Genomic DNA, 13,464 nt, shown 5'->3' with positions numbered 1-13,464 from the left:
TTTTTATTAATTTTAAAAATTTTAGTCCACTCAAAAAAATTATTTTAGCCGCCATTTTTCCAATATGGCCGCCAACTTTGATTTTTCTTACAGAACACCCTGTATTTTATGACGTATTCCGGTAGAAAATGTAATTTTAAGACGATTTTATTCTTGTGATTTTTTTCATAAACCTTACCGTTTCAAAGATAATAATATTTAAAGTTTTAAAAATTCGGCATAAGAAAGAGTTTCGATAAAGGCCTAAGCAAGCATGCCAGCTGTTTTATTAAAAAAAACTATTCAAAATTTCACAACTTTAACAATTATTGTCTTTTAAATGGTTAGGTTTATGAAAAAAATCACAAGTATAAAATCGTCTTAAAATTACATTGTCTACCGGAATACATCATTAAATACAGGGTCCATAAGAATAATCAAAGTTGGCGGCCATATTGGAAAAATGGCGGCTAAAATATTTTTTTCGACTTGACTACAATTTTTATAATAAAAGATCCAAGGCACTTACCATTTAACTTTTTTTGATATCTCTTGTGGTTTTCGAATAAAACGGCTGGCACACTTATATCAATCACCCTGTATACAATTGAACGAGATAAATGATTCTCTCTTGGTAGTCACCCCTATAGGTAGTCTGATTCGTTCAACAGTAAATGATTGCCGTTTAAAACCTAGGTCACCTATATTTTCGATAGACCAGTTATAGATATGTTTTCAAGTAAGATCGTTTAGTAGTAAGTGATCCTTTACTTATATCACAAAAACCTATTAGACTGCCCTGTATATTGTTTCATTACTTTAAAAAATTAAAGGTTGTATTATTATATTACATATTATTACGTATATATTATTGGTCTTACTGTGGACTTAAACGAGTAAAACTAAAATATCTAAATACTTTGTTAAACTGTAGTACTTAAGTCCACTTAATTGACCTGTTTGTGCAAGGCCTGCCAAGAGATACGAGGTTTTACACCCTAAATACAGTGGAGTCAACATGCAGTGGACAGAAACTGGGACAACATTTAGGTTTACAATCGTGTTTCTAATGGATCTGGTATACGTCCAAAACACCAGAGGCTGCTTTGCATGGATATGCCTATTTAACTTGACATTTTAAAATCTGAGCTAATTTTTGCATGCAGCTGCAAGTCTATTGCAACGTGGAGTCCAACTGCAAAGTAGGTTTGAAAAGATTTGACTCGAGGTTTTCATGCACGTCTAATATAGGGTAGGGACATTATAAGATTATTTGGACTATTAACAACTGGACTGGTAACAGATTAGACGTAAATGCCTATAGTATTATAAGAGAACATGCCTTTTAATTCTTTTAGAGAAATTTGGGATTATAAATTATGACATTTTGAAAACTTCTGTAACATATTTCATTTTGATGATTCAATGAAGCAAATCAATTGTATATACAAAAAGCATTGAATTAACCAAATTAGCTGCTTTTATACTGTGTAGAATTGTGTGGATTAGAACACTGAACTATATTGTAAATATTGGTTAGCACAATATTTATTAAACTGATTTGACAACTACATATACAACGCTGATTACAAAATTATACTAAAAAATATCATCAACGAGTGAAAATTGATTATTTTAAATAATATGCGGTCGAACGTCAGAAATGTTGTAATTTACTATGTAAGTGTACCCAATGCAATGATTCTATCAAAACCAATTTTCACCTATCGTTTTCTCTAATATAATAAAACGAACAGGGACACTAATGTTGATTTGAAGAAACTTTTTTTCAAACTATGTTTATTATTTACAGATAAGAGATCCAAAGTATTTTTATGGAACGTATAAATATATAAAGTATACTTTTATTTAAGTTTTTATCCTAATGCTGCTCAAAACATTACTTTTCATACAGGAAAGTTTAAGCTTGCGTAGGAGTGCCTCAGGGAAATATATATTTACCTTTTTGTTTGTGTTTTTCTTTCCACTTCCCTAAACGGTTTATGTACGGCAAGTCTAAGCTAATATTGAACTTTATTCGTTTAAGTACTTAGGTTTATCCAATTGTGTTAAACCATGTTTTTATTTTAGAAAGGCATCCGTTTTGGATGGTAATGTATTGGTTTAAAAGAGCTTGTAAGTTTAAAATTATCCCCTAGCTCGGTAAAGAAAATATAAGGCTTTAGAAAAGTAAGAAATGCAAGGTTTCTAGGTTCCTAATTTAAGTAGAGTTGTCGTTGTTCGTACACAGTATAAACGTCATTGATAACAAATTTTCAAATTTGTAATTCTGCTAGTTAATCTTATTCTAGGTTTTATGACAATAAATCGACGCTATTTTAATGAGTTCCTTAACAGTTTTTCAGGAGTTCTAAGCACCTAGATAAATAACAATTTTACAAAATTAGTGTTAACATTTTACAAACGAAGAATAAATTCGAATATAATAATGTACCTGGATGTTTTCGTGAGCGAAATCGATCAAAAACTAGAAAGTATACTGTATTAGGAACGAAATAAAACTAGAACTTTATTATAGAGATGTAATTTTCCTGTAGAACACTGCGTAGTTACCATTTAAACCTCCCTAGGGAGAGCTGGGTGTTTGTCGCACTGTAAATCACAGAAACAAAGACTAAAGTCGACATCAGCTTTGTGTTTGGTAATTGTCTCGTCCTCTAATCAACAGCTGAGTTTAAATGTCCTGGAGATAATTCAATAGTTTTGCTCCTGCAGTTAAAACACCACGTTGAATTAACTGTATTTTTCCTTGGTCATATACATAGACACTTAAGACATTATTTATTGTTTGTCGAGTTGTACTTATATATACATACGTGTCATCATTAATTATACGATTATGTCATATCGCGTAGAAATACATAGGAAAAAAGTATCTAAACTAAAATTTTGACATTTTAAAGTGAATCATGAAAATTGTAAAAAGTCAATAAAAGAAGATACAAAGTTTGACATTTAGAGATTTATGAAAAAAATATATAATTAGAGTTTTTTGTTTACCTAAACAATCTTTTGTATTAAACGTACCAAATGTATTGCATTGTCCTACTGAACAAAGCCTCTGTTTCTATTGCCTATCATGCATATTGTAAAAAACAGACTAAACATTTGTGTATTTCGCCTACTAAATAAACGCATCCCGTCGTAGTAATAGGAGCCATAACCTGAATGATTTTACTTTGCCCACTTAAAACATCCAGATATTTGCATTGCCAATCATACATGTTGGATAGCGTAGCCTGAGTATATAATTGATCGTTTCTACTAGATACTGAGGACTAAGTGCATTGTGTCTACTGTATACTGTATAATGCTGTTTGTATGTTTTGTACATACTCTGTACTATATGGACTGCCAGTGTATTGCATATCTAGTTGTATTCAGCAACCTGTGTGTATTGTGTATCCTGTATTGCCATTCGGAACACGTAACGCTGAGCAAATTGATTCCGAGGCGTAACCACTCAACTGAAAACTTCCCTTCTTTTGTTCTATAAAATTTAATGTGTTTTCCCCACTACCTGAACCTTTGAGGTGTAAATTATTGGGATACTTATTATTTTCAGTCATTCTATGTGTAAAACTCCGTTCCCAAGGGTATTATCGTAAATTTTGAAATCTGAAAAACTCAAAGACATCCAAAACCTATAAATAAATTAAGGAAAATCATTTTAGTAATTGTATCCATAAATTAATTTGAATTAACGAAACTATGAGAAGCCGTTGATGCAAATTTAAAACATAAAGGTATATGAATTATTTAGATACAAATATATAAAATAATAGCTTGTATCCACACAGCCTATTATTACATAAATTAATAAACAGGATTTACTCCTGTTACTGAATTCGGTATAAACAAAACTAAAGAAAGTCCGTAATATTTCTAACTGCCCATATTTGGTAAGACAGGTTACGTATATATATTGTATCTTCTAAATTTTTCAGTTGGACAGTTAAAAACAAGCTCATATACGCGTTTCTTTAGGTTTCTCGCCTTATCCCTTACTCAATTCAAAACTTGTAATTTGTTACTGCTATGGTAGCAGTAGCTAATGAGTAATTCAAATAATAAAATAACTAAGTAAGAAAATAAAAAAACTTTAGTTTTTATATTGAAGATACTGTTTCGTTTTAATTGATAAAAATATAGCTATACATACATGTTGGAATGCAAAATACATTAAAGATAGCCTACATTGTATTTTTACGACTACTTTTTTTATCTTTTATTTAAAATTTTTCGTTTTCTAAAACAAAACAATGGAACATTTCAGGCTGAGAGATGGGCCACAGGAGGCCAGAGATAAAGTTAACACATTACGCCACTAGACAGTTGACCGTACCAACTTTGCCGTATCAACTAAATTCTCATTGTCAACTTTTAATTCCCACCCCAATCCACAATCATAGAGGTGGAACGTAATGTGAACTAACACGGACAAATAAATATCTTTCAACTAACAGTTTACGTTTCATGATTCGTTTCAACAATTCCAACGCAAGCTACTGAAAAAATAGGTTTTGTAAGAGAAATAAGACGACAAATTTCACAAAAATTTACAAAATAGGTTGGTGGAATCTTTTAACCTTGCATTTGCTCATTAACATAGACTACAGCTCTGTGCGTTTAACGTTTCCAGCAAAGCAAGGGGTAAGCCAGTACAAGGGTAAAATGTACTGATAAAAGTAGTGCCAGGTAATAGAATCCGAACCCACGACATCGCTGCCTTGGGCCTGAAGTTAATAGTGCTACTGACTGAGCCCCCTAATCTTCACAAATTCCACACAACAAATTCTTTACAAATTCTTTTTAAAATTAGTATAAAATAAGCTGACCGACAGGTAAAAATTTGCTTAACTTGTATGTTCTTTTTTTCTTTATGGGAAAAATTCACATTTAGCTAATTCAGAAAATACTAACTAGAGTAAAAGTTTTATGATTAATATATACATAGTGTCCACTCGTTTCTACGCTAGTTGGATTCATTTAAGTGTTTTTTGTAAGTTATCCGTCCAAACCGTATTTTTTTTTTTTTTTTATTATCTAACGTAATTTCTTGTTATTAGAAATCTTGGCCAATTGATGACAGTAACATTTTTGTTACATTTTTAACACATTTAAAAATGTGTAACATTTTTGTTGGGAGTAAAACTGTTAAGTAAAAATAAATATATGTGATCTTATATTTGTAGGCCTAAATACTTTTTTTAAGGCTAGGGTACCTGAAGAATTTTATCTAAGATATGTAAAACCCCTTAAGCGTGTCTAAATCTATCCTAAAATATATATCGACCATATTCAAGCTCAGTAAATGTTTAAGCGAAACAACTAAATATAAAAGTCAAAGTTTTAATAAAGCTCGGTTAAAACAATTTCTTGAGCCCTTCGTTGGAGACTGACTGAGTTACTCAAACTCTTTACAACATCTACCGCCCGCCACCAAGTTAAAAAGAAATTTCTCGCTTCACAGAATAATCAAAGTTTTGTTTCTATTTACCTACTGCCTCTCCTGCTTCATGAGTCTCACGATACTTTCAAACTATATGAATTGTGGTTTTAGCATTATAGCTTGGACATTTAAGATGTACGTTATTTTATATTAGTAAAGTTTACATTTAGTAAAATCTAAGTAAAAGAGCTCTATTATATAAAAAGTTCCGTAATAATCGTATGTTGAACCTTAAAACTAACATCGGTCCCTGAATAAACATGTTAGATATATTTTTGTAAATCTCAACTATAAAATAATAACAAAACGACAATTTGTCCGTAACAATTATGCTTAAGTTTTTTTTACAATAACAAGTTGCTTCAAAACATTTTCTTACTTTAAATGCAGAAGATGCATTAAATCTATCCATTAACAACAAAATAGGACTTACACACAGGTCTTAGGTAGTAGTTTACTATCATTGACCAAAAAAGAACTTTTAATTTGTTTTCTTAAGAAAAAATATTTTTTATGGCTACCAATTTCTTAAAGCACTTTATTAGAAGCACCCAATAGTTTTTGTACTTTTGGATTCTACTGAATGGAAAATATAAAACACTTGATTGTGGCTTTGTTCTGAAACACCCTTTTGGAGCAGCTTATTAGGACTCATAAAGGCTTTAAGATTTATATTGTATAAGATTTAAAACAAAACTATGCCCTGTATTATATAAAGCATTTAATAAATTAAGATTGCTGACATTATATTAAAATGAGTTCCTAAAATAACATCAAATATCTATTCACCAGGATGTATATTAATTAAATGAATGCAATATATTCTTAAATTAAATATATAAACAATAAACTGTTAAGCTATGAAACTATATTATCAAATATCTACTACTTTCATTTACAGCTTTGGTTAGTTCTGTTAAGACATCGTATACCAGATAAAAGTTTCTTCTTGGATCAATTTACTTCTCATGCAAATATCGCAGCTGCAGTAATCTTAAGATGAAGTTTTAATTGGCCTTAACTTATACGGAGTTGGTCCAAGTTGATACTTACTTACCTCTCACTCAACCTATATCTTCTCTTTTATTAGGATGCAAATAAGATAGCATAGTCTTAAACCAACTATTGCTATAAGTATTTGTGATATTTTAGGCCTACAATTTTAAATTTATTTTATTATTAATTACAATCTCTATGTTTATAATTTAATTTAAAATTGACATGAAGTAAACGTCTTACACATTACAGTATATTTAAATATCCCAATAAGCAAATACGCTATAGGCTAAAACAAATCTGTAGATTAAAAAAAGGCAATATAATATAGGAAACATAGGTGTTAAGACTTCCGATTTATTTAGGCCATTCAAGTGACATTTTAACGTAATGATAGAATGGTGGTCTTACATGAATATTATCTGTCAATGGAAGCTCTAGAAAGAATACCCAAGCATAAGGCTATAGTCAAAGTCTGCTTTAACTCTAAATATTGTTTTTATGTTCTAAAACAACAATAAGAAATATGCATTTCTCTTTACACATTCATAGTTTTTTTCACATTTGTTAGGTTCGATCATATATTGCGTAAGCTTTTATAAATACAATCATACTAATATTATAAATGTGAAATTTTGTGTGTTTGTTTGTTGGTTTTACGATTGGGCTGAAATCTGGCATGATGGTATATCCATTCCCAATTCACATAGACCTATTCATATCTCAAAAATCCTTTCAGGCTCCATCCCATTGGCTCTGGAGTTTCACATATTAACTTTATGATTATTTAAATATGGTTAAAGAATTTGTTTAGGTTTCTAATTAAATAAGTTAGTTCTATGATATTTAATAGCATTAAACAGTTATAAAATATACCAAATTCAGCACTATTTTCTTTTTTTTATTTATGACAACAGCTTAGTTTAACCCAAGCAGCAACAAAAAGCTGTGATACGTAATGAAAACTGACAAAATAGATCGTTTACAACTTTGTTTATGTTTTTGGTTAAACAAATAATTTGTGATAGTGTGCGAATGTTTGATAGTTAACTTTTTTTCATTGAATGGTAGTACTCTTTCCAGTGGTAGTACATTATAGCAATGGTAAAATGATGTGTTACACTATAGCATACCGTTAATTTTAAGAACAACATATTTTCAAACCATGTCCTGCAAACCTAAAGCAGGAGTATAACTGCAATAAGCATTTTAAACCAACGCCAACCCCGTACGAAGAACACACTCTGCTAGTAATCTATAAATCAGAACTCTTGTGACCTAAATATAATAATTTCTAAGTTAACTTTTAAAGGCCCACCATAATATGCACAAAGGCTTGCAAAATTTGGGAAAATGTTATAAAGAAAAAATTATATAGAAAATTTCCTATTTACTTTTATATCACCAGCGATACAAGAAATATCCAAATATTAAAACAACTAATATACGTTCTCAAAGATATTTTCCGTTATTGTAAAGAAAACAACATGTACACTTTAACAGTAGGCTATGTTATAAAAAATTGCCACCTCGGTAATCCCACATCTTTACAACTCTATTTTGGGTATATTTCGTTTGGATCAAAAGGTGAGAAACCTTAGTTTCTCACAAACTGTTATAACCCAGTTTCTCGATGTTCAACTTTTGCGTGACTGCGATTACTACCTTTAGACCGACGGCTGCAAACTGCCGCCCTGTCACGGTTTCATTGAAGTTTCGCGACATAGCTGCAAACTGCCACCCTGTCACGGTTTCATTGAAGTTTCGCGACATAGCTGCAAACTGCCACCCTGTCACGGTTTCATTGAAGTTTCGCGACATAGCTGCAAACTGCCACCCTGTCACGGTTTCATTGCAGTTTTGCGACATAGCTGCAAACTGCCACCCTGTCACGGTTTCATTGAAGTTTCGCGACATAGCTGCAAACTGCCACCCTGTCACGGTTTCATTGAAGTTTCGCGACATAGCTGCAAACTGCCGCCCTGTCATGGTTTCATTGCAGTTTCGCAACAATTCTGCAAATTGTCACTCTATCACTTGTTCATTTTATAAACTAAATATTGCTGCAAACTGTAAACTTGTCAAAATATCAATGATGTTTCGCGATAGTGTTGCAGAACTTTCTGCTTAACATTATCTCGATAAAGTGTTGAAACACTTCTTGTAAATTCCAAAGCATGATTTCGACGTATATACGCTACGCTATGTTAAGGTCTCAACAAGTTTACTCGACATTACTTACATTTTTATTTTGTCGACTTATCGTTATTGCAAACAACTGATCTTTCATATCCCCTTACTGAAATTACACAATTTGAATTAATTTTATATCAGCCTTGACACCTTTAAATTTTTTACTATAGGTAAGATTCACTTACTTTTGCCTGAAGGTGTCAGATGTTAACATATGCTGTACATGTTTCGAGCTACTTACAGCTCATCTTCAGCAGCATTCTTGAATTTAAAAAAAAATTAAAAAAACTGTGTATATACAAACTGTAAATAGTCGACAAACATCGTTTGATGTGATTTTTTTTAATTCAAGAATGCTGCTGAAGATGAGCTGTAAGTAGCTCGAAACATGTACAGCATATGTTAACATCTGACACCTTCAGGCAAAAGTAAGTGAATCTTACCTATAGTAAAAAACACTTTTAATCCTAAATACCACCATGCCTAAATTATTATTTTTTATTATTGCAGAATAAAGTTTTAGAAACCACACATCATTGAACAATATCAAGGTTTTAATTAAAGGAACGGGTTATTGCTCTCCTTCAACAAAGCAATCGCCAGCCCTTCATTTTCGCTATAATAAGTGCTTCTTCAACGGTAATAAACCTAGAGCAATAACCTTCATGTAATAAACCAATCAAGGCACTCTTAACTATTACTTTGAGAGATTAGATATAATTAAAGTATGCCTATGAGATCTCAAACACTAATAAGACAACATGTTTGTATTGAATAATATTTTACCTATTCTGAGGAGATCTTTTCGGGGGAGCGAGCTGGTGTAGTGGTTAGAGCGTGGGACTTTGGTCTCTGAGGTCCCGGGTTCAAATTCTGCCAAATCTTCAATGGATTGTATCTATGTGATAATGGCGCAACCCTTGAGTCTAGCCCAACTTAATGTAAAAAACAATCCCAGGCTCGATGATGTCTCCACGACCAGTGATGATCACGTTATTACAGTACCTCTAGTTTGGCTTGACTGAAAATATCAGGAAAGCGTACCTCTAGTTATAATAAATAGTTAAGTATGCCATGTTATAATAGTTAATGATTTAAATGTATTTTTAGTAAATACCTAAAAAAAATAAAAGCTAAAAGTTACACTTTATTACTTTATTAGAAACCCTGATTACACATTTTTACTTTCTCCCCCTATACCATAGTATATGGAGAAAGTATTGTTTTCGTCAAAATTTTCGAGTTTGAGTTTTGAGTGGATATATTCGTTTTGGGTCCCCCTGGACCCAAAAAAGTGGTTTTTGAAGTGATGTCTGTGTGTGTGTGTGTGTGTGTGTGTGTGTGTGTGTGTCTGTATTCACCGAATAGTGGCATCCTTCACAAGCACACGGCCGTACTGTGGCACCTTCAAAAATTGTGGCACCTTTTTCAGGGTGCCACAGCTAATTCGATCATTTTTGAGATTTTCCAGCATTATTACGTCGTTTAAACATCACATGCCACAATTGAGTATTTTTGAACTCGTTGATGGGAGTTTAAGTAGCGCAGGTACACGCCGAATTGTGGAACACGAAACCATACAGGTAGCTAGCGCGCCTCGCGCCGTCCGCCGGAACTATAACTTTCCTAATGCTACGTTGCCAATTCTCGCGCCAGCTTACACTCTAAATAGTGGCACCATGCCACAATTCAGTATATATCAACAGTGTGTGTACAGGATGCCACTTAATGAGTTGTAGCGCTTGATCAGTGTGTAGAACAGTGCAACAAGCAACTAATAAACTAATAATACTGTACTGCCACGTACTATAAAACAATTTAAGTACCATAAATAATATACTTTTGCTCCGAGTGGTGAACAATGTTTTACATTAAAAATAATTTGTGTTGTAAATAATTATTTAAATTGTTTTTATGCCACCATTAAAAAATGTATTTTTGTTTACAAACATAAATTGGTAACGTAGTTACTTTGTATCAATTGAATTTTTACATTGAAACAATAACAATGTTTTAGGTTAGAACACTATATAAGTTGTCCTATGCTGCAATTTTTTATCTTACAAACTATTTCGTGCTGACATCTGTTTTATTAACATTCTAGTCATGTTGAGAAAAATTTTACAATTACATTTCTGAATCACTCAGTAGAGGTAATTATTATTATTTTTTTTTATTATTATTTTTTTATCATTTTATTTAATTTACAATCTCTTCAAAAAAAGTAGAACAATAAGCAAATGTGATAAAATTTAAACACAGTAGTTAGTCCTTATCCAACAATAAAGCTAACAAACAATCTTTGCATATTGGCACAAAGTTTAAAGTCCATAAATCTCTAAAAACGACTACTTAGGTCAAAACAAGGCATCTTTTCAATCTATATAATATACAGTTGCTGTTGTTCAACAAATTCAAAGCGAGGTAGTTGGTATGGTACTCTAATTTCTTTGTATTTGGCACTTAACCTTGAAATTTCTTCTTTGATCGTTGGGGTTCGACTGTCTCTATGGAGCACTTCGTTGTTAACGAACCATGGTGCCTGAAGAATGTGTCTAAGAACAAGAACTTTAGATTGGAATCTTTGGATGATGTTCAAATTGGATTCACTGGATGTCCCCCACAGTTGGATACCGTACGTCCACACTGGTTTTAGAATGGTTTTATATAAAAGCAATTTATTTTCTGTTGTTAATTTAGAATTTTGATTTAATAGGCAAGAAAGAGGTAAATTTCGATGCAACATTGCTGAAAGTTATGTTTTGCTTCTCACTCTCAGAGTATTCCAAAGACATCTAATGTTTCAATCCATGTTCAAATGTTATATGAGGTAAACATATAACCGAATCAATTAAAGTACGGTACTTAAATTAAAATACATATTATTACTAAGAGGTGAAAGCCAGTTGAGCGGAAAAAACGTGATTTGATATTTGTATAAGTAACTAAATGTAAAAACTCAATAGATGTACTAATGCTGGTTTTATTGGTTAAAATTATAATAATTCAAATTTGTTTTACTACATCTTGTTATTCAGATACCTCTTCCAGAAGTGCATTATGGTAGTTTTGACCAGGAAAATATTACAGTAGTTGGAATCTGATATTAACATCCAAAAAGGGCATTAAAGTATAAAAAAGAGAACGGAAATTTAACATCCAAATTTAACTGTAGCCCACTGTTGGGGGTGGAATTAAAACTTATTTAGTAAAATAGGTGTGGTGTGGTGCTACCTTCTACAGATGTCTTCAAGACGAGCGGGGTTCCTTGGTAGCAGCGTGGAGCGTGGATCTGGCGTCTCGTTCTGGGTCAGCGTGAGGGCGAAGATGCCGAGGAAATAAAATACTGGCTAGACTGTTACGTAAACTTGTATATTAAAACATATATTTAGTACATAGGTAATGACAAATAAATCATAGCGCCGGAAGGCACTAGCGTGTTGGCGGGGGTGGCCAGTCACTGCAGGAGTCAGGAGTGCAAGTGGCGTCGTCCTGTCCTTGAGGGAGGGGGTAGCGTCGAGTATCAGCTGTTTCTTGGCGGCAAATTCAAGTTAGTAGCACCACATTTTTGGGACGGATGAAAAGGTAATTTAATGGCTGAATTAATATATTTTTAGGTTTAGGCCCTAACATTCCCCTCACCCAAAACAATGGTTTTGAAACGAGAAAAAAAAGATAAAATATTTAGCTTTAACACACAAACACGAAACAATTTTAATTTAACACACGCAAAACGAAATACACCGTTGTTTTATCAATTTAAAGGTTATGGTCAGGAGGCGGGAGGGATATCAGCTTGTGTACTGGCCTTGTGAATGTGCCTTGAGTAGTTTTTATTTTAGCTGCTCTCACTACTCCATCTTTTCCTGGGTAAGTAACTTCAACTCTACCGATGGGCCATTCTAATGGACTAGTGTTCTTCAACTGAAGATAAACTATATCGCCAATGTTGATATTGGGTTGAGTGGTTGTCCATTTGTTCAGCTGGATCAGGGTATGGAGGTAATCTCTGGACCAGGCCTTCCAGAAAGCTTGTGTGGCCTGTTGAAGAAGCTCATATCGTGTAAGTCTATTCATTGGCGTATCGGTGTAGTCATGTTCTGGAGGTGAGATGAGTGGGGCACCTACTAAGAAGTGTCCTGGGCTGAGGTAATCTCCATCGTTGGGGTCGGTCGTCATTGATCCAAGAGGACGGCTGTTGAGAACGGCTTCGATACGGTAGAGAAGTGTAGACATTTCTTCGTACGTTAGACTCAGATTTACTAAGATTCTAGAGAGATGACGTTTGGTTGACTTAACTGCAGCCTCCCAAATTCCTCCAAAGAGGGGTGCAGCAGGGGGAATGAAAATCCACTTAATTTCCTTTTTGCTGAGCTGATGAGTGAAATGTTCATTATTTTCTTTGAGGAATTGTTGAACACGTAAGTAGTGGTTTGAAGCACCTTGGAAGCTGGTTCCACAGTCACTGTATATTGTTTTGCACAGTCCTCTGCGCGCTACAAATCGGTCAAATGCAGCAAGGAATGAGGCAGTTGATAGGCTAGTAGCGAACTCTAAATGAACTGCTTTTGTGGCTAAGCAAACGATTATGACAATGTATCCTTTTGATATGGGAGCCTTTCTTCTTGAACCTTCTTTAAAATCAAAGGGTCCGGCATAATCAACACCAACATTCAAGAATGCACGCACATTTTCGAACCTTATTGGAGGAAGGTTTGCCATTTTTGGAGTGAGTGGTTTCGCCTGAAATAAGTAGCACTTGTTGCATCTAAATATTCTCTCTCTCAGGAGTTGACGAATACCTATTATCCAAAATTGCCTTT

The 13,464-nt window shown here is 33.1% G+C and overlaps 2 protein-coding genes across 2 annotated transcripts in view; both read right to left on the bottom strand.

Moving 5' to 3' along the window:
* Positions 1-8,413, bottom strand: part of LOC128989192 (lachesin-like) — an 85,624-nt gene extending 77,211 nt beyond the window's left edge. The window contains exon 1 of the mRNA XM_054411063.1: positions 8,114-8,413. Within this exon, the coding sequence (XP_054267038.1) occupies positions 8,114-8,413 (300 nt within the window). The remainder of the gene's footprint in view (positions 1-8,113) is intronic.
* A 3,987-nt stretch (positions 8,414-12,400) lies between these two features.
* LOC128989191 (uncharacterized) lies at positions 12,401-13,363 on the bottom strand. The gene has a single exon (XM_054411062.1). It carries the CDS (start codon positions 13,361-13,363, stop codon positions 12,401-12,403), a length of 963 nt encoding a protein of 320 aa, XP_054267037.1.
* Positions 13,364-13,464: the final 101 nt, after the last annotated feature.

Source organism: Macrosteles quadrilineatus, unplaced genomic scaffold (assembly GCF_028750875.1).
Source record: "Macrosteles quadrilineatus isolate MER2022 unplaced genomic scaffold, UCM_ALF_1.0 Scaffold_3__2_contigs__length_128488019, whole genome shotgun sequence".
NCBI lineage: Eukaryota > Metazoa > Arthropoda > Insecta > Hemiptera > Cicadellidae > Macrosteles > Macrosteles quadrilineatus.
Note: the sequence above shows the minus strand (reverse complement) of the source record. Positions and strands in the feature narration are given on the sequence as shown.